This window comes from Panthera onca, chromosome D4, assembly GCF_046562875.1.
Source record: "Panthera onca isolate mPanOnc1 chromosome D4, mPanOnc1 haplotype 2, whole genome shotgun sequence".
NCBI lineage: Eukaryota > Metazoa > Chordata > Mammalia > Carnivora > Felidae > Panthera > Panthera onca.
The window spans coordinates 85,685,640-85,706,801 of NC_138351.1; the positions used below are offsets into that span (position 1 = coordinate 85,685,640).

At 48.8% G+C, this 21,162-nt stretch overlaps 1 protein-coding gene across 4 annotated transcripts in view; it reads left to right on the forward strand.

Moving 5' to 3' along the window:
• The first annotated feature begins 13,152 nt into the window (after positions 1–13,152).
• Positions 13,153–21,162, forward strand: part of MVB12B (multivesicular body subunit 12B) — a 206,181-nt gene continuing 198,171 nt past the window's right edge. Inside the window, exon 1 of one of the 4 annotated variants that reach the window (XM_078436492.2) lies at positions 13,153–13,780. In XM_078436492.2, coding sequence (XP_078292618.1) covers positions 13,706–13,780 — 75 coding nt within the window. In that variant the 5' untranslated portion in view covers positions 13,153–13,705. The remainder of the gene's footprint in view (positions 13,781–21,162) is intronic. The other 3 variants (XM_078436490.2, XM_078436491.2, XM_078436489.2) reach the window with 3 other exon arrangements.

The following is a 21,162-nucleotide window of genomic DNA, read 5'->3' on the forward strand; positions in this document are numbered from 1 at the left end:
GCTCGGTTAAATAGTGTATGTTTCCATCCCTCCGTTTATTTCAGCGAACAGGCTTACATGCACAGTGCTTTTCAGGAGGTTCTCTCATCTCCAGGTCTGGAGGTACAAATGTTCCCCTTGGATGTACCCACTGGGGCCTTTCTCTCGGTGACTCCTTTCCTTGTGGGCTTTGTAATTGTCTGTAAACTCACACTCAGCAAGGCTTGTTTCCCCTGGGGGCCCATGTGCCTGGGTTGTATCGATGGAGCACTTTGAAGCCTGCCTCCACTGGGGATCCAAGGTTTTTGTCTGGTCTTGGATGCGGTTGCTTTTTAACTTCCCGGGAGAAGTCTCCAGGCTCCAGGCTTTATGCTCGAGTGTGGCACGGCCCTGAACCTCCCGTTTTCTTTTCCACTCCTGCCCCGGCTGGATGGCAAGTGTTTTGTCTCTTTCACGGAGCAGCAGGCAGAAATTTTCCCCCAGAAGTTTTGATAGGTAGAGTTTCTGTCCTTGTCTGTTTGTAAGAATGGTACTTTCTCATTTCTATGACAGTATCTTCTTGGACCCATCGTAACCCGGAATTGTCTTTGTGACCAGCCGATTTTCTCCCATACAGCTCCCACATTCATAATATGCATCGTCTTTCCTCGTGGTGCTTTTCAGCTCCGTCTGCAGCCTGGTTCTTCCACCACGGACTCCTTCGAGGGCAAAAGGCCCTCCGTCCGGGTGGCTTTGGCTCTGTTAATCTCCACGTTTTGCTCAGGAGTGTGTTCCAGCTCACGCCTTCTAATGGCGATTGCAATTTCGTCTTTGATTTTTCCTGGATTTGCGAGTGCTTCATTTCCTTCCCAAGGTTTCCTTTTTCCTCTTTATCTTTTGTCAGTTCTAACAGACTTGCAAAGTGGATACTAACCAGAAAGGACAACTAGAGAGGTGTCTAGAGATGGTTTATTTAAGTTGAATGTTTAAATAAATCGACAGTGCCTGATGGTCAGGACGTAGGCAGGGAAATCAGGTGGCCGGGCGGGACCCCTGCTTCGGGCCAGACTTGGCCAGATGCTCCAGCATTACTAAAGGTCCTGTGGCCTCTGGCTGCTCATAGGGAACACGGTGGCAGGAAAGCTGGGGCAGAGTTGTCCCAGTGCCTCTTTGTCTTAGCGAGCAACTCCCCTGGGGCTCCTGGCTCCCACCGCCCCCTCCCCAGGGAGCTTCTCAACCTCACTTCCGGCTCGCTGTCCTGACCCTAAATTCCCTCTTTGTCTGGCTCCTGGGGCTCCCTCTTTCTTGGCTTAGAGCTCAGCCACGCATTTATATCCTTTGGTTATATTTTATCTGGCATTTTGATGTAGAGTAGGAGTGGGGATTTCCCATATTGACCCAATGCACTACCTCCAACTAGAAGTTTGTGGCACAGTTAGCTATATACCTTTGAGCAAGACATTCAGCATCTCTGAACTTCAGTTTCTTCATCTATAAAATAAGCAGGTTTATGATAGGGATATCTACAAATAGGTTGTTACAAGGAGTATGGGAGCCAGGCATGAGAAGAGTTTAGAATATATGGTGCCCGGAACATGGTAGGCATCACATAAAAAGTAGGTGTTATTATTACCTTTGCTCCTATTTTCTTTTTTTTTTTTTATTTATTATTTTTTTTTTAATTTTTTTTAACGTTTATTTATTTTTGAGACAGAGAGAGACAGAGCATGAACAGGGGAGGGGCAGAGAGAGAGGGAGACACAGAATCGGAAACAGGCTCCAGGCTCTGAGCCATCAGCCCAGAGCCCGACGCGGGGCTCGAACCTATGAACCATGAGATCATGACCTGAGCTGAAGTTGGACGCTTAACTGACTGAGCCACCCAGGCGCCCCTTAAATGTATTTTTTTTTTTTAATTATTTTTTTTTCAACGTTTTTTATTTATTTTTGGGACAGAGAGAGACAGAGCATGAACGGGGGAGGGGCAGAGAGAGGGAGACACAGAATCGGAAACAGGCTCCAGGCTCCGAGCCATCAGCCCAGAGCCCGACGCGGGGCTCGAACTCACGGACCGCGAGACCGTGACCTGGCTGAAGTCGGACGCTCAACCGACTGCGCCACCCAGGCGCCCCCCCCTTAAATGTATTTTTAATGTTTATTTATTTAGTTTGAGAAGGAGCATGTGAGCAGGGGAGGGGCAGAGAGAGAAGGAGAGAGAAGATCTCAAGCAGGCTCCACGCTGTCAAGAGCAGAGCCCGACGTGGAACTCGAGCTTACGAAATGTGAGATCACGACCTGAGCCAAAACCAAAAGTCGGACCGTAACTGATGGAGCCACCCAGGTGCCCCATCCTGCTCCTATTTTATTTATTCTATAAAGATCTCTTTATTATATAAAGATTTCGGGCTCAGAGAGATTAAGTAACCTGCCTAAAGTCACAAAGCTGGTCAGTGGAATAAACCCCAGATGTTTGAGTCTTCTCAGCCCAGGTGCGCGACATGTGAGTAAAGAGGTCTTTAGAATGAGCCGGGCCCCAGCCACCATCTGAATACACCCTCATGACAGATCCTAAGTGAGAGGACATAGCAGAACCCCATCAACCCCTAGATTTGTGAGCAAAGTAAATGATTGCTATTATTGGACACCACTGTTTCGGGAAGGTTTGTGGCACAGCGTTGGACACCAGGACCCCCGTTTGGTTGCTTACTAGGCACAGTGTACCCCTTGGATAGACACAAGGCCACAGTACCGTGTCGTTTGTTCGTTCATCCATCTACTGAGCAAATACATACTGAGCCGCCATTCTGCCCGGGGCTCTTTTCTAGGCACTGGGGATTCGGCAGTAAACGAGACAGACAAGATGAAAAACAGACCAACAAATAAAAAAGAAAATACCAGGTAGTGATAAATGCCAGGGTGAAAATAAAACATGACGAGACAAAGTGACAAATGGAGTCTTTGCAACTTAGGTGATCGAGGAAGTCTTCTCTGCTACTCTTAGGGTGAGGTGAATGTCAAGAGAGTAAGAGCTGGCAGCAGAATATTCCAAGGCAAAGAATCGCTAGTGGAAATGCCCTACGGTGGGAATGAGCATGTTGGGGCATCCTTGGAAGGCCGGTGTGGCTAGAGCATGGTGAATGGGGGTGCAGGGGCCACGAGAAGGACTCTAGGAGCTGTGCGGGGGAACACGTACGGCTTCGTAGGCCAAGGAGATGATGGTGGGATTTTGTCCAAATGCAACGAAAAGGCATTGGCAAGTATTTTAGCAAGGTGGTGTGTCCAGTGAGAGTAGGACAGGCTGTGCTGCTATAACAGATAAACCCTAAAATCTCAGTGGCTTTCCACCACAGACGTTTGCTTTTCTTTTAAATAGCCGTCACCTATGTGTTCGGGGGGATTTCCTCTCAATGGCAGCTCAGAAGCTCAGGCTGCCTCCATTTGGTAGCTCCATTATCTTGTATCTTCCAGGTCACCGTAGGTCATCTACCTCGGGGCAGGTAGAAGGAGGGGACAGCGTGGGGAAGGCACACCAGGTCTTATGCGCCTTAGCCTGAAGCAATCCAGATGGCACTGCTCACATCCCATTGGCCAGAACTGGTCACATGGCCAAGCTGACCATAGAGAGTCACGGAACACGCAGAAGACCTCACAGATAACACCTGAGAGCTCCCGACAGCCTCTACCAACCAGAGAGTAATAGAACCTGATTTGTATTTCAAGTCGGCACTTGGGGTGACTGCGAGAAAAAAGTGACCCAAGAATTCCCGTTCCCATTGGGAATCCCAGCTATGAGGAGGTTCAGAAACTGTCGCCCAGCTGTCTCCTCTTTTGAATTTGTCACTCGTGGCCCTTAATGCTGGGCAAATTTTACCTGCTGGCACAAACAAGAAAAAAGAAAGAAACAAACAAAAACCCCACAAAAACTTGCATCTGGCTCAGGTCAAAGCTGGAGCCAAGATTTCAAAACCAAATGTTTCATCAGGGAAGCCCTGATTCCCAGACTTTGGCATCATGGAGTTGTAAGTTCCCAAAACAAATATGGAAACCAACAAGAGTTATTTTGTCTCATAAGTACAGGCTGTCACTTTATTTCATAAAATAATGGGCATCTTAATATTTATAAGTCAGAAGGAAATAATGGCACAATAAAGAACATTCTTTTTTTAATGTTTATTTATTTTTGAGAGAGGGAGAGAGAGTCTACGGCCATACCACCCTGAATGCGCCCTATCTCATCTGATCTCGGAAGCTAAGCAGGGTCGGGCCTGGTTAGTACTTGGATGGGAGAGAGAGAGAGAGAGAGAGCGAGAGAGAGCCGAGCAGGGGAGGAACAGAGAGAGAAGGGGACAGAGGATCCAAAGTGGGCTCCATGCTGACAACAGGGAGCCCAAAGTGGGCTCGAACTCATGAACCTTGAGCTCATGACCTGAGCTGAAGTCAGACACTTAACTGACTGAGCCACCCAGGCGCCAGAACATTCTTTTCATAGGAAAGACAGTTGACAACTTTACACAGGTCATACACATACATGCGTGCACCACGCACGTGTATCGTCACGCTAGGCCAATATGCACTAATAACGTATGTTCGTCGGCTTTCTGGAATTGCCCGTGAGAACCTTTTATCGTCATTAAATAAGTGAATCTGTGCCATGAGCTACTGTGTAACTATTCTGAGTTGCTGTGTGAGAAGCTGCTTGAGGCAGATTAACCACTTTTCACTCCAAGAGTCACCCTCAAAACTTTCAGTTTGGGAGTCACGTTTGAAATCCCTGTTCGTCTTCTTATACTGTGATATCTTAACACTCACGCCATGCCCCTCTCAATTGGTAGCCATCCAGGCCTCTTCTTGTAATAACTGCTTACCTGTTTGAGGTGTCTTTCCCCTTAGGTGGGGCTCCTGAGATGAATTCCGTGCTTACCCTGTAGCCTAAAGTTTAAGCCGGAGCAGTCTCAACATTGTGCTCCCCTTCGGTATGTCCCGCCATTGTCCCGCGATGTCGTAACTTACGGACGGAAATGCAATTCTGTTCGTAGAATGCCACATTGTCTTTATTTCTCTCGTTTCCCTCCTCGCATTTCCTGCCTCGTTGACAGGCACTGGGCCATGAACGGATACTTGGAGGCTACGGGACTGAGTGGACAAAAGCAGCCAACGTCCAGAGCCAAACGGACTCCAAGAGCCAAGGGTGGCCACCCAGGCCAAGCGCAGGAGTCTGGGGGAATGCGGGGGGAGCAGGCACCTGCCCTGGTGGTTGGGGACAGGCCAGGGAGGAGCAGGGGGAGCTGGAGGGCTAGAGAAGCCTTGTGAGGACCTGCAGGAGCTGGCTGGACCCCACCTGCTTCTCCAGTCTTACTTCCCTCCGCCCCCTCCAGTCAGACTGCCCCTGCTGGACCTCCTCTTCACACAAGACCTCCTTCTACTCTTGTGCCCTTTGAGCACGTCCTTTCTGCCTAGAGGACCTCCTTCTTGTGCCCCAACCCTCCCCGTTCTGCCGGGCCAACCCGTAGGCATCCTTCAGACGGAGCGTGCTCTGCCTTTTTTCCGCACGGCGCTCACTGGACATGCCTCGTTTGCTGCCTCGAGCCTCGAGGCTGAAATTCTGGATGTGAGGCATACGAGAAAGAGAGGGGGCCGAGATGGCCCCAGGTTTTGGGCTGAGCAACTGGAAAGATAGAGTTTCTAACAGGCGAGATGGAGCAGACGGAGGGAGGAGTGGGTTTGGAGCAACCAGAAGTGTGACACTGGAGATGCCCGCTACACATTCAGACGGGCATGTCGGGTCGGCTGTTGGGTAAAAAAGTTTGCGGTTCAGGGAAGAGGACTGGGCTAGAGACAGAGTTGGGAGTCAGCAGTACCAGGCTGGTATTTAAAACCGTTTTTTTGGGTCTGAGAGTCTGTGGGGTGTGGGTCTTTTTTTTTTTTTTTTTTCCTTTTACATTTATTTATTTTTGAGAGATAGAGCACAAGTGGGGGAGGGGCAGAGAGAGAAGGAGACACAGAATCGAATCCGAAGCAGGCCCCAGGCTCTGAGCCGTCAGCACAGAGCCCGACGCGGGGCTTGAACTCACAGACCGTGAGATCATGACCTGAGCTGAAGTCGGACGCTCAACCGACTGAGCCACCCAGGCACCCCCCCCTTTTTAAAAAATTCATTTATTTATTTTGAGAGAGAGAGAGCGTGTGAGCCAGGAGAGGGGCAGAGGGAGAGAGAGAGAGAGAGAGAGAGAGAGAGAATGAATCCCAAGCAGGCTTTGTGCTGTCAACGCAGAGCCTGATGCAGGGCTTGATCTCACGAACTGTGAGATCACAACTTGAGCCGAAACCAAGAGCCAGATGCTCCACTGACTGAGCCACCCAGGCACCCTGGGATGCATGTCTTTCAGACGCTGTCCTTCAGCCTAGGACGGCTGGTCCTTCCAGCAGGCCCTGGGCCACCCCTTAACCTCACCTTCATCCCTCCAGCCATGAACCCTTCACAGAGCTCCAGCCACCCCTCACCTTCCTCTCTACTCTGCATGTTCACACAGCTTACCTCCTTTGCCTGCCTGATGACGGCTCCTCATTCTTCAAGGACCACATCCTTTCTCTCTGTAGTCTCTTCCTGGAAGAATGAGTATTTCTGTTCTTTCTGTCACAACAGCACTTTGACCATATGTTATCGATACCCTTGGGCAGATTGCTTCACACTATAATGTAATACCTGTGTGGTTGATAAATATTTTAGAAGATTACCCCAATGTGTTTTCTCCTTGGTAATTCCTTCTAGACCCTCAACCCGAGCCTCTTCCCTCCTTAAAACCTCTTTCCCAGGACTTAGTACTTCAGGGCAGAAATGATATAAAGTAAACCCAAGAACAAACAACCAACAAAAACAAAGGGTAACTTCTTGACTGTGAATTCTCAAATTTCACTATTAAAAATCCATGGCATTAAGAGAATAAGAAGACAAGCTACAGATGGGCAGAAATATTTCTAGATGATGGTGCCTGGCCCGTGGGTAAATAGATGCGACCCTCCCCTGTGTCCAGTTTATTTGGTTCAGGGTAGACCTGACCTCTCGTCGGGAATTAGAATTCTCTCCCCGTAAGTCTGGAATTAGAGCTTAGAGACACTTCTCTGTGTCTCAGATCACCGGAACTACATGATGCATAGTGGACTGAGGGGGCCATTATGGCAGCCATGTTAGATTGGGAACCAGAGAGAAGAGAAAAGAGGTCTGTTTGAAAGGGGGAAGGATAGAAGCAGACACATGGGGAGAAGGAGTAACAGGAGGCCACGTGACCCTGGAAAAGCCCCAGAATTTTCCTTCCCTGTGACTGTTTTCCTGTTTGTTCCACAAATTCTCTTTTTTGCCTAAGCTGGAGTGCGTTTCTGTTACTGATAACCAGATGATCGTTAGCAACAAAATCTGAATCTCCTCCAGACTGTGTGCACATCTTGAGGGGGAAACCGACTCTCTAAGTCCAGAAGCCTGACCAGGACTCTCCGTGAGGGATTGAAGAAACTGTTTCACTCTGTTTCTATCAGTTCCGTGTTTTAGATTCCTCATATAGGTGAGCTTATACAGTACTTGCCTTTCTCTGTCTGACGACTTCTTTTTTTTTTTTTTTAATTTTTTTTTTTAACGTTTATTTATCTTTGAGACAGAGAGAGACAGAGCATGAGTGGGGGAGGGGCAGAGAGACAGGGAGACACAGAATCCGAAGCAGGCTCCAGGCTCCGAGCTGTCAGCACAGAGCCCGATGCGGGCCTCGAACCCACTGACCGTGAGATCATGACCTGAGCTGAAGTCGGACGCTTTACCGACCAAGCCACCCAGGCGCCCCTGACTTCTTCTTTTTTAATGTTTACTTATTTTTGTGAGAGAAAGAGAGAGGGAGAGACAGAGCGTGTGTGCGTGTGTGTGTGTGTGTGTGTGTGTGTGAAACTTTATCCACTCATAGGTTATTTCTGTGTCTTGGCTTTTGTAAATAACGCCACGGTGAATGTGGGCGTGAGGTGTCTCTTTGAGATCTTATTTTCATTCCCTTTGGCTATATACCTGGAAGTGGGATTTCTGGGTGACACGCTAGTTCTATTTTTTAATTTTCTGAGGAACTTGCACACTGATTTCCAAGGGAGCAGTGATTTTAAGTGGCCCGTCAATAGGCCCAGCCTCAGGAGGTGACCTGATTGACAAAGCCGATTTCCTAGCGTCCCTTTACAGTTGTGTGTATGTGTGTGTACAGCTGGGAGTGGCCATGTGACCCATTTCTGGCCCATGGGATCTAGCGAGGTCTGCTGGGGAGTTTCTGGGAAAGACTTTGCTCCCTGTCCGCCTTCGTGCTATGAAAGAGGAGACAAGGACATCTAAAGCTGGAAGAGCCAGCCGTTCTGTGCCCAGGAGGCCACAGTGTGAGCATAAAAGACAAACCACCTGAGGGTGTCAGCAAAGGATGGAAGGACACGTGCTCTTAATGCCTTCATTCTCCTATAACAGGAAGACCGGAAGTAGATGACGCCAGGCCAGCAAAGTAAATGCCTGTTGTTCAAGCTGCCATTGGTGGTTGGTCCTGTAGTTTGTGTCCATATACCTAAGATGCTAAAATACATAGATATGCTAAAATAGAAAATGAAAATCTCTATCCTCCCCTTACCTATAGCCACTGTTAAACTATTAACATTTGGTATACGTTTTCCAGGAGTCCAATGTATTCTAATACATATAAGTATTTATAAATACATATAAAATTAACGGGCTCATAGAATAAATGCCTTCTGTTCTATACCCCGTTTTGGTTTTTTGTCTTACTTAACCAAATACCATGGTATATTTCGATGTCAGTACAGCTTTCCTTTTTTAATGACTCAATCTTCTATGGCTGGACATTTAGGATATATCCAATATTTTCTCATTATAAGCAATGCTGAAATAATTATCCTTGAACATACATCTGTGTGCACTTGCCTGATTGTTTGCTCTGGATAATTATTAGACATGGACAGAGGGTATGCACATATTAAATGTTGACACATCTATGTATTAAACAAATGTTTATTGAGGGGCTAGTATGTGGGGCACATTTATGCTTGATGAACAGATACCATGGTGGAGCTTTTAGTCTGGTGGGGAGACTGAGAATTGAACAGGTAAACAAATAGTAAATAGCTACCAATTGTGATGAGTGGTAAGAGGGAAATGAATGGATGTGGTATGAATACAAAAGGAAGCTACTTAGATGACCAGCGAAGGCCTCCAAGGAGGTGACATTTAAACTGAGAGTTTAAGGATGAGAAGGGCCCAGGAGATCACTCTGGTGGCTGTTTTCCATTATATGAATGGAGGCAAAGCCAGGAGACTGGTAAGGATGTTATTGAAGTCGTCTGGGCAAGATAGTGTGGTTTCGAGTGGAGTATTAGGAATATACAAATGGATCAGTGGACAAAAACTAAACATTCATAAACAGGGAACCCAGTATATTATAAAAGTGTGTATGCTTACAGTAGTGGCCCACAATTTTATTTACTGAAGTTTTACGTTATATTTTAATATGTTAGATAAACAGTATTAGCACTGCTCTAACAGACACTAAAATATAAGTTAAGAGGATAGCAATATATAATATGAAATATGAGTTATAATGTAAGTTTTACATTATATTTTATATTCATTAGGATTACTATTCTTGTAAGAAATTTAATATAATCTCCAGTTTCAAAAATTTTCTGCATATTTTCCCATATTTATCAAGATCAGTTTTTTCTTGATGTTTATTTGTTTATTTTGAGAGAGAGAGAGAGTGTGTGTGAGCAGGGGAGAGGCACACAGAGAGGAAGAGACAGAATCCCAAGCAGGCTCCGTGTCATGAGCACAGAGCCCAGCATGGGGCTCAATCTCATGAACCAAGAGATCATGACCTTAGCTGAAATGAAGAGTTGGACGCTTAACTGACTGAGCCACCCAGGCACCCCTCAAGATCAGTTTTAAAATAATTTTGTCATGTTCCATTGCACCCCTCCCCCCAATCATATTGGTTTTTTAATTTAGATTCCACTAAATTTATATATTGAGTTCGGGGAGATAGACATCTTTGCAATATTAAGACTTCCTCCCCAGGGACTTGTTATGTTCTTCCTTTTATTAAAGACTTTTATGTTTTTCAGTAAGGTTTTATAGTTTTCTTTCTATGGCCTTGCCGTTTCTTGTTAAGGTAAAGGCCAGGTATTTTATAGTATTCATTACTACTATGAATGTAGTTTATTTTATTTTATTTTTTAAAGTTTATTTATTTTTGACAGAGAGACAGAGAGCATGAGCGGGGGAGGAGCAGAGAGAGAGAGGCAGACACAGAATCTGAAGCAGGCTCCAGGCTCTGAGCTGTCAGCACAGAGCCCGACACGGGGCTCGAACCCACAGACCGTGAGATCATGACCTGAGCTGAAGTCGGACGCTCAACCGACTAAGCCACCCAGGCGCCCCTGAATGTAATTTTTTTTAAAAAAATCATACTTTCTAAATGGAAATCACTGGTATTTAGTGCTGTATTTAGGGGATCCTGTAAGTAATACCTCTTTCCCTCTTCTGAATTTGGAAGAAAATTGAGGCATAGATACAGGAAAGAGACGTAGGAGATAAAAGTCCTGGAAATTGACAGGAAAATGTAGCTTTTGATCAGTAGCCAAGTAGGCTTTCTATAATATTTCCCCTTGGATGGGATGATTTACCTCTATAGTAGCAGGCAGTGCGGGACAATAGTATCTCTCTGCACCAGAAATAGGTCCATTTGCCGCATGGTAGAGAACACAGAAATACTTGCTGTCTGTGATCAGCCAAAGCCAAAACGAACACAGAATTCTTCTGTATAGAAAAGAAGTCTTCTCCCTTAACAGGAAAGTGATTGATTTCAGTGTTTATCTTATAGCTAGCCATTTTACCAAAACTTAAGATTTTTGACTGATTCTTTTTAATTTTTGTTTTTAGGTACACACTTAAATCATGAATAGATAATATCAATTTTGTCTTTTCCTATCCAATACTTATATTTCTTATTTATTTTTCTTCTCTTATTTCATTGGCTTTAGTTTGTAGCAGTTATAGCAGGCATCCTTGTTTTGTTTCTGACTTAAATGAGAACACCTTTAGTGTGTCACCATTAAATATGGTTGTTTATGGTTTCTGATAAATAAATTTTATCATGTTAAGCTTGAATTTTTTTCCTCATTTACTAAGAGGTTTTAAAAATTTATAAGTAATTGGTGTTGAAGTTTATCAAATACTTTTAAAGCATCTGTCTTGCTGAACTATCCTGTGATTTATTTTTAAAAATGCAATGAATTTATAGACTCCCTGATGCTGAATTATTCTTGCACTTTTAGAATAAATCTTGCTTGATCATAGTGGATTTTGGCTTGTTTTCCATCAAGTTGGACTCAAATTGCCAACATTGTGCTTGGTAGCCTTACGACTATTATATACTTAAATCGGTTGGTTTATAGTAGTGATTCACATATTAGAGATAATTGGTGAACTTTGAAAAGGTGGTCCTGACTCAGATGAGTTTGAGAAATGCCATGTTTTTTGCTCCTGGACTTCACAGGGACTTTACTATACTCATACTTACTGTGGTTCTCCAGAAGGTAGACTGTAAATGGCACGCAGCTCTTTCTCAAGTTATTTGACTGTAGACCCTCTTTTTCAAACAACCCTTATTAAATTATCTGGAGACCAGTGTTCTATACTGATCTGCAGTTCTCCTTTTTGGTGTAATCTGTCGGATTTTGGCATCCGAGTTATGCTAAATTTGGGAAGCGATATGGAATATTTTTGCTTTTTTTCTGTGTAAGTTTTTCTATTAAAAAACTTTTTTAATGTTTATTTATTTTTTAAATGTTTATTTTTGAGAGAGCAAGCAGGGGAGGGCCAGAGAGAGAGAGGGAGACAGAGGATCTGAAGCAGGTTCCATGCTGACAGCAGAGAGCCCTATGCGGGGTTCGAACTCAAAAATCGTGAGCTTATGACCTGAGCTGAGGTTGGGGCTTAACTGAGCCACCCAGGCGCCCTGTAAACATTTTAAATAATATCTAAACACTTCTGAGCAGAATTGCCCTAAAAAAGGGCTTGTCTGTGTAAAACAGAGCAAAGTGGAGTTGTCCTGGCTGAACTTGGCCACCAGCTGAGGCTATTTCCTCGGGGACACTGGGGAGGCTGACAGGAAGCCTGGCCTGGCCCCCTGCCCCCAAGTGACTGCCCACTGCACAGAGAACAGCTAAGTGCTGACGGCTTTAGGGGTCAGTCCAGAATGTGGGGCTCGAACTCACAAACTGCGAGATCATGACCTGAGGGGAAGCCAGACGCTTAACTGACAGAGCCACCCAGGCGCCCCTCTGTGTAAATTTAAATAACGGAGGGATTGTCTGACCCTTAATGGTTTGAAAGAACTTGTCTGTAAAACCATCTGAACCAGTGGCATTTCTGAGACGGACGCTTGGAATGCACACACTTGCCTGGCTTCCCCACAAGACATTTTCCCCGACAGCCAATTCTGCTTAGAAAAACCTAGAATGTGTGAAAATTAGACTTGATGTATTAGCAAATTGATGCCAATCACTCTTTGCATGGTCCTCAGCTCTAAAGGCTCCAGCCTTCTGACCACAGTTCTTTCAAATGGCAGGCCAGCCTCTGCCTGGGAATGCCTTGCTGGGGCTCTGTGGGGCATTTTTCGTTAAGGAATTATGCAGAGCCTGCTCCTGTCTTTGGTAGCAGCCATTCTAGCTGAGAGTCAAGCTCTGGACTCCACTCCTCATGCAGTCTTATCCTCTGGCCTATACCTTTCCCCGAGTACTGTAGGGCATCACTTCTGTAAACCTCTCCCTCTAGATGCTTCCCTGAGGGCAGTCCCATGGCCCCTGTGGGTTGATCATTTGCCCCGCATAAAGGGGAGGCAGAGAATCGCTGGGAGATTGGGGTCATTATGAGAGGCCTGTTTTTAGTGGAGTCTGGGACCTGGCTAAGCTTGTATTGGGTCATTTGGGAGAGTGGGGGTCCCCTGAACTGGAGTGAGCGGAGCTGAAGGAATGGCCTGCAGTTCACGAAAATCGAGGAGGGCTGGGTGTCCCTGCTAGAGGACAGCGTGTGTGTGTGTGTGTGTGTGTGTGTGTGTGTGTGGTGTTCATCTAAGGCGCCAAGGGGCCTGGGGGCGTCCAGGGTTCTAAGACTGTGCTGAAGGACTGATCCAGTGAGGCCTAGGAGAGCTGAGCGGGCTGCGGGGGCCCTGGAAGAGAACAGCTTGGCGGAGGGGATAACTAGTGCCCAGGCTCCAAGAGGCCTGGGGCTCCCGGGGCTCTGAGGCCGGGCTGGGGAGGGGGGCGGGTTACCCGCCGGCTGGGGGAGGCCGGGCCGGGGGGCTCGCGGGCTGGGCCGTGGGGGAGGCCCGGGGTAGGCGGGGTGCCGGCCGGGGCGGCGGCGGCGGCGGCGCGGGCTCCGGACGCGAGGGCTCCCGCTCCCTCCTCCCGCCCGAGCCAGCCTCGGGCGCCCGGCGCCTCCCCCGGAGCCAGCGCCAGAGCCGGGAGGCCCGGAGCCCGGCCCGCCGCCGCGGCCCGCCGAGGGATCCGCCGCCGCCGTTGTCGCCGCCGCCGCCGCCGCCAGGCCGCGCCCCGCCCCTGCCGCCGCCGCCGCCGCCGCTCCCCGGTGAGGCTCGCGCTCGAGCTGCGGCGCCGGCCCCGCCGCCTGGGCCCCGGGCCCGGCCCCTCCCGCGCCGCCCGGGCGATGAGAAGCTGCTTCTGCGTGAGACGGAGCCGGGACCCACCGCCGCCGCAGCCGCCGCCGCCCCAGCGGGGAACAGTTAAGTGAGGTCGGGCGGGCCGGGCGCCGCGGAGGCTCGGCGGAGCCGGCCCTGCTGCCCCGGCGGACGGGCGGGCGGGCGGGCGCGGGCCCCGGGCCGAGGGGCGGGCGGACGGGCGGAGCCGGGCCGCGCCGAGGCCTGCGGGCTCCGTGCCCGGCCCGCCGCGGGGACAGGCCCGGCGGCCTCTTCCCGGGCCCGCGCGCGCCGCGGCTTCCCGAACCCCGGCTCGGCCTTGCAGCGGACAGGCGGGAGGGAGCTCGGGGACCCGAGTGCCAGCAACGCCCCCAGGGCCGGGCAGGTGAGGGTCTCCGAGAGCCACCGCCGCCCAGGTGAGAGGTGAGGCGGCCCACCTGTGCCCAGGCCGCTGCGGCCACCTGCACAGACTGGGGACATTGATTTCACTGGCCTGGCCTGGGGTCCGGCCTCTCTGTGGTCACGTGGGTGCAGACCAACTTGCACCTGAGCCTTGAGCATCACCTGGGGTGCGGCCTCACCTGTGACCTGGGCACAGCAGAGAGGACACCCAAATGCCAGGGCACCTATCTAAAGGTGAGGTGCCCGGAGTGGGCACCCAAGACCCAGAGGACCCATCCTGGAAGTGTGATGGCTGTGTTGATGAGCACCCCACAAGGACTCCAGCCTAAGTGAGACAGACTTAGGACGGGGGGACATCAGATCCCCAGTGACAGGCCCAAGTGAAGAGGGCAGACCTATGTGCATCTTTGTCCTCTTTGTTACCAACAGACAACTCTGCCTAAGTTATCAGCCTCTCTCACCACTAAAGATGTGACTCTTCTTTCCCCTGCTTCTCAGCAGTCTCTTCAGCAAGGCGCAGAGGAAGGCCCCAGGAAGCAAAAGGCAAATGGCTGTTGCCCCTTCTCTGCTCCCCACCCCCACCCAAGAACAGATTTCTGCCACAAAAGCCACAACAGGCCAGTGACTCTTTAGGGGCCTTTGTCTCTGGTGGTTCCTTCTCAGTATAATCTCATTGTACATTTCTCGACAGCTGGCTGGATCTCATCTCGTTTTAACAGGGGGAAAAAAAAAGTCTTATCAGCTGCAGCAGAGAAGCTTTAGAAAAGTTAGGGGATAAGCTCTGCAGAAACCTAGGCAAACCGAAAAGCTCAGGGTCCTCAGAAGGTTAGTTACACGACACAGGTGACACCTTTCTAGCTCCCTGGAAATTGTTGCAGTGCTTTGAGATACTGGGCCATGCGGAGAATATTTAAATGGAGCCTCTGAGAGGTGGGGCCTCTCCTGGGACCTGGGCACCAAGACCCATGTGAAGCAGTTGACATGTGAATTACTGGTTCATTTGAATCCAGAATCATCTTCTCTAATCAGCATTTTAAAAAAATTTTGTTTAATTCATTTTTGAGAGAGACAGACAGAGTGCAATTGGGGGAGGGGCAGAGAGAGGGAGACACAGAATAGGAAGCAGGCTCCAGGCTCTGAACTGTCAGCACAGAGCCCACCATGGGGCTTGAACTCATGAACTATGGAGATCATGACCTGGGCCAAAGTGAGGCGCTTAACTGACTGAGCCACCCAGGCACCCCTCTAATCAGCATTTTTGATTCCTTCCTTCTAGCTCTTAGGCCACACTCCTGATTTATGCTGAAGGTATTTTCCCTGCCTGCCTCCATCCCGCTGGCAGGCTCTTCCCACTTCCAAATGGAGCAGTGCACCATGGCTAAATGCAAGGGCTTTAGAATTAGACCTCAGCTTAATCCTTGGCTTTCCTACTTCCTGTGTGTTCTTGGGTAAACCAATGAACTTTTCTGAGCCTCAGTTTCCTCATCTGTAGAGCGAGGCTAATGATAATACGTATCTCATGGGATTATGGTGAGCAGTGAATGAAATATTGCAAGAGAAGCATTTAGCTCTGTGCCTGCCTCAGGGCAAGTGGTCAGTAAAGGTTAGTGGTTATTAGTAAGTGTTTGTTGGCTTATTAATCAGAAGAAGAGCTTTATTTATTTTTTTTTCTTTAGAGTGCCTTTCTGTTTGTAGCTCTCCTTAGGGCAATCAGGAAGGGATGTTAGAGTAAGAAGAACACAGGGCTTGGATTTAGGGGTTTGGATTTGAATCTCAGTCTCCTTCCTGCAATCCCGGTGACCCTAGGCAGGTCATGGAACCTCACAGAACCTTTCTGAATTCCGATGTCCTTATATGTAGAAGTGGCTTAAGAATAAAACCTACCCCATAAGGCTGAATGAATTAATGTATGTGAATGCATGTGGCACTACAGAGGGTGTGGGGGAGTCCTCTCTAAATTTAGGTGGACTCCAAAGGCAGACCCTGGTTTTCTGGGTCCATCATTTAGACGATTTGGAGGTGGGAGGGGTTATAAGAAAAAGAATACAAGAATATCTTGCTTTTGTGCCTTTCACAAAACCACACGGCCATGTGAACGCATTTCTGGGTCCCCTCTCAGGGCCTTGGAAGGGGTAAAGGGTGGGGGTGGCTGAAGGTTCATTGCGATCAGTTTCACGGCAGATGGGCTTCTGGGGGCGTCAGAATCTAGAAGTCCTGGGTCCCTCCACCTTAGCAGGTTGGAAGGGTTCCACGCGTCCCGCTCGAAGAGCGACATCTTTGCCACACTGGAAAGTAATGATAGTGTTGGAACCAAGCATGGGAAATGTCAAAGGTGCTATTATGATCATGAAGATAACAAATGACTACATGGCTGGATGTGGTGGGCTGAGAACACTGTATTTAGTTGGTTGCGGTTGAATGAGCAGAGTCTCCTTTGCTAGTTGGGTTGTGGGAGGGGAGGCCTGGGGTCCCTGAACGAGCTGCCTCTCCCAGGCTGTTCTCGCGCTCTCAGAGGCCCTCCCTGGCCAACATTTTCCTGGCCAACATTTTCTGGCCCCACTGGCTCCGGTTGGCCTTCTGCTTGCTGGGCTGCCCTTGGGAATTGTGGTTTCCCTGCATCGTCTGCGCTGTTTGCAATGAGGTTGCCTATGTCAGACCTCCTCTCCTCTGCTGCTTGAGAGGCAGAGCCGCTGTGGGGTGTACTTGACATTGCCTCCCTTGTTGGGGACATCCTGCGGGCACGTGTTCGGTTTACCTGACACACTTCGGGTGAGATGTGGAGCTTGCGCTGGTGGAAATGTGAGAGGCCCATGGGCCTGGAGCCCCGGAGTCACATGCTCAAGCCTTGTAGCTCCTACCTCCCTGAGGACTGGGGGACCACCTTGTTGCGCTGTGGTTATAATCTTTCTTTATACATGAGATCTTTCTATACACACACATGGACACAGACGTAGCTGTTGTTTTTTAAACAGGTACTGATCAGCAAAAGCAAAATACTCAGGAGAATATCCCTTGATCCTTTAGAACTACAGCAGAATAAATGAATTCTTAGTGTGCAAAATAACCCTAAGATGTGTATGAAAATGCAGATTCCAGGGCCTCACACCCAGACCTCCAATCGGAATATCTGGGGAAGGGGCCCTGGGATCTGTGTGTTGAGTAAGAAATGTGGGGTTGTGCTTCTGCTTCCGGAAACTTGAAAACCCCAATTGTGGAGGCTTTTTTTTTTGTTTTAAAGTATACGACACACATAACATAAAATGAACCATCCTGATGGTTTTGAGGTGTGCAAATCAGTGGCATTAAGTACATTCACGCTGTCATGCAGCTCATCTTTGGAACTTTTTCATCTTGCAAAACTGTATACTCATTAAACAGCTTCGCTTTCCTCTTCCCCCAGTTTCTGGCAGCCACCATTCTCCTCTGTGTTTCTATGAATCTGACTAATCTAGGAACCTCATACACGTGGAATTATATAGTATTTGTCTTTCTAGACTGGCTCACCTCACTCAACATGATGTCTTCAAGGTTCATTCACGTTGTGGCATATGTCAGAATTTCTTTCCCTTTTAAGCTGAATACTATGCGTTACATGTATATACCGTGTTTTGCTTGTCCATTCATCTGTCTACGGATACCTGGGTCGCTTCTGCCTTTAGGCTCTTGTGAATAATGCCGTTGTGAACATGGATGTACAGAGATCTTTTCAAGAGCCTGTTTTCAATTCTTTTGGGTACATACCCAGATGTGGAATTGCCAGACTATACAGTAATTCTATTTTTTTTAAGTTTATTTATTTATTTTGAGAGAGAGAGAGAGAGAGAGAGAGAGAGAGAATCCCAAGCAGGCTCTGTACTGTCAGCACAGAGCCCGACTCAGGGCTCGAACTCATGAACCGTGAGATCATGACCTGAGCCGAAGTCAGAAGCTTAACCAACTGAGCCACCCAGACGCCCCTATTTTTAATTTTTTGAGGAATCACCCTACTGTTTCCCTTAGTGGCTACATTTCCATTCCCAGCAAACAGTGCACCAGGGTGCCAATTTCCCACGTCCTCGCCAACACTAATTTTTAGACTTTTGATAGTAACCATGCCAGTGGGTATGAGGTGATAGCTCGGTGTGACTGTGGTTTGCATTTCCCTAGTGATTAGTGATGTCGAACATCTTTTCATATGGTTGTTGGCCATTTGTAGACCACTTTTGGAGAAAGGTCTATTCAAGTCCTTTGCCCGTTTTTTCCCATCAAATATTTAGTTTCTATTGTTGATAATTGTAAGAGTTCTGTATGGATTTGGATTTTCACTCCTCATCGGATATGTGATCTGGAGAAACTTGCTTCCATTCCATAGGCTGTCTTGTGCACTCTCTTGACTGTTTCTCTTGATGCAAGTTCTACAAGTTCCTTACACGACACAACCCTGTGAAGGAAATATTATCTGTCATTCCAATTCTGCTGGGGAGGAAACTTAGGCCCAGCTCAGCTAACGCGCCTGCGGCCACACAGGTTTAAATTAGTGCCGGAGCTGGGATTCAAGCTCGGGTCCCTCTGACTACAGAGCTTGCACCCTCTCCATCGCTCTGCTTCGCTTTTCATTCCTGCCCTGACCTGATACTGTAAGGAGGCCCCGCGGTGGTCTGCAGGAACGGGGCGTTGGTTTGAGAAGCATTCGGTTACAGGAGAGGAAATAGGAACAAAAGACTTTCGAATCTCTTCCTTCCTTCCTGAAGCCCTGCATCATTGCTTGGACCTTAGAAATTGCAGAGAAATGCCAACAGGCTTTTAACGTTTTGTTTGTTTGTTTGTTTGTTTGTTGTTTAAGCACCTCAGAAGCTTGTTTCGGCCGTCCATCTGCCACCCACAGTTCCCCCAGTGGTCTGTTCACGCCGCTGCTGATTCCACGTCTCTTGCCCACAGTACCTTCACTGCCCTGCACCCTCTCTCTTTCCAGGAGGCCAGGTGGAGCGCAGGCTCTTCCCTCACATCTCCCTGACTCACCAGGCAGAAGGAAGTGGGCCCTCATTTGCAGTCTCTTTCTTTTGGGATGTTTCCTCTGGCGTGTGAGCTCCGTGGGTGGTGGCCACGTCTGTTTCATCGCTGTACCGCCCAGCACGGTGGCATTTCACCTGGGCTGTGCATTATCCAGTCTTGGGCCCAGCCCAACCCAATTAAGTCAGAACCTGGGGGTTGGAAGGGGCAGCCGTGGCTTTTACAAACCCCTTAGGGGAGTCTTCTGGGCGACCAGCCTGGAGACACCCTGGCCCCTGCCAGGCCCTCATCCAGCCTGCTTGGACTGGGTCACAATCACTTCTGGAGCTGCTGGGAGCTCTGCAGTCCCGCCTCCCTTCCTCTGCAGCCTGCCTGTCCCTGGAAGCGTGGTGTTTGTCCTGGGCTCACTGACGCCCAGCCTGGCGTTCTAATTGGAAGGGGCCCGCAGGTCTGCTCTTGCCGTTGCCCGTGCTGTTTTATGTGCCCACCTTAATTCAGCGAAACGTGGGCAGTTTGGGAGGATAGGAACTTGATTCATCCATGCATCCACTCACCCACCCACTCACCCGTAATCCATTTATGGAGCACCCACCGTGACATAACACCTTTGAGCAACTAACGTTCTGCTAGGGAAAGTGTACTAAACCTTCTGAGAGGCAAGGCTGCGTGTTTCTGTGTGTGCGTACATGCGTGTGTGCACACGTGTGTGCTGAGACCGTGTTCTTGGTGAGCGTCGGCGTTCTCAGTGACAGCAGCTGTGTGTAGGGGCAATCGAGGAAGGTTTGGGAAAGAACGGGAGATGTGACCTAGGTTTTGAATGGTGGGGTGGGTGTCATAGGGGGAGAGCTGGGTGCTCTTGGCTGACTGTCTGGGGAGGGAGAGACCAAGGGACTCATTCCGAGGCTGTTCCTCATGGATAATTACCTTCGGGTTTTTTTCTGTTCATTCATTCGTCAGACATCTCATGAGTACCTGCTGTCTTGTACAAAGTTCAGATTGTGGACCAGCAGCTATTTGACTATCACCTGGAGCTTGTCAGAAATGCAGCTTCTCAGGCCCCATCCTACGCTTATTGGATCAATATCTCTGGGAGTGGGCTCCAAGAGTGTCTGTCTTAACCAACTCACCAGGTGACTCAGGCCAGAGTTTGAGAATCCCTGCTCCAGAATGTTAGATTTCCAACCGTCATCATTGCATACCCTCCCTCAGTGCTTAGCACAAAGGCTCCCCATAAATGTTTGTGGGCTCACTGCTGTGTGCCAGTGCTGCTGGGTACTGGCAATGTGAGAGATGCTTCAGGGGGAGGATGGCATGTTCAGCCAGGACATACGGTGATGACAGCCAGCAGGACACTAGACACCTACCACTGAGTCTCAGGAGAAAAGTCCGGGCGGTTGGAAGTATTTTGGAAGTCATCGGCGCACAGGTAGAATGATTAGATGACCAAATGTCTGAAAGTCAGAAAGGGGTTGGTAGTGATGGGACATGCCTGGTTGACCTGAAGCTGGGTGTTCTGATTCTGGCCCGAGAGCCCATTTGCTGGGTGTTGAGGTGACACATTGGCATTTTTACCCTAGACACTGGCCATCAGGGTAAGGGTGTGCCTGACCTTATGTCCCTGAATAGCAAGAGAGCATTTCTCTTGGGTCCTCCTGGGATGGCTTCATCTGTAGAGCATCTGCCTTCTGTTGGGGGTCCTCCCTCTTCCTTCTCTCCAGGGGACAATAGGGCACCAAAACTTGATGGGAGTGGGCAGGGCTGACCCTCATTTGCAGTGTTCGTGGGCAGGTCGGAGTGGGGCTCACAGTATACTGGAGACTGCCCCCAGCACCAGGCTCCCAGGTTTTGCAGAGTTGGGCCTGTAAGAGGCAGGACTTTGGCTACAGCAGTGCTGGAGAACTTGATCCCGGATTTATTTTTGGAGCGAGAATTCCAGGATCTAACATTGCACCGTGTGAGCTGCAGCACCCTGAACCCCAGGCCTGCATCACATGGTTTGTAGAAACTCTGTTTGGTATACAAACGGTTAATATAAATCTAGGCATAGGTCCGATAGAATGGATACATTTATTCAGCA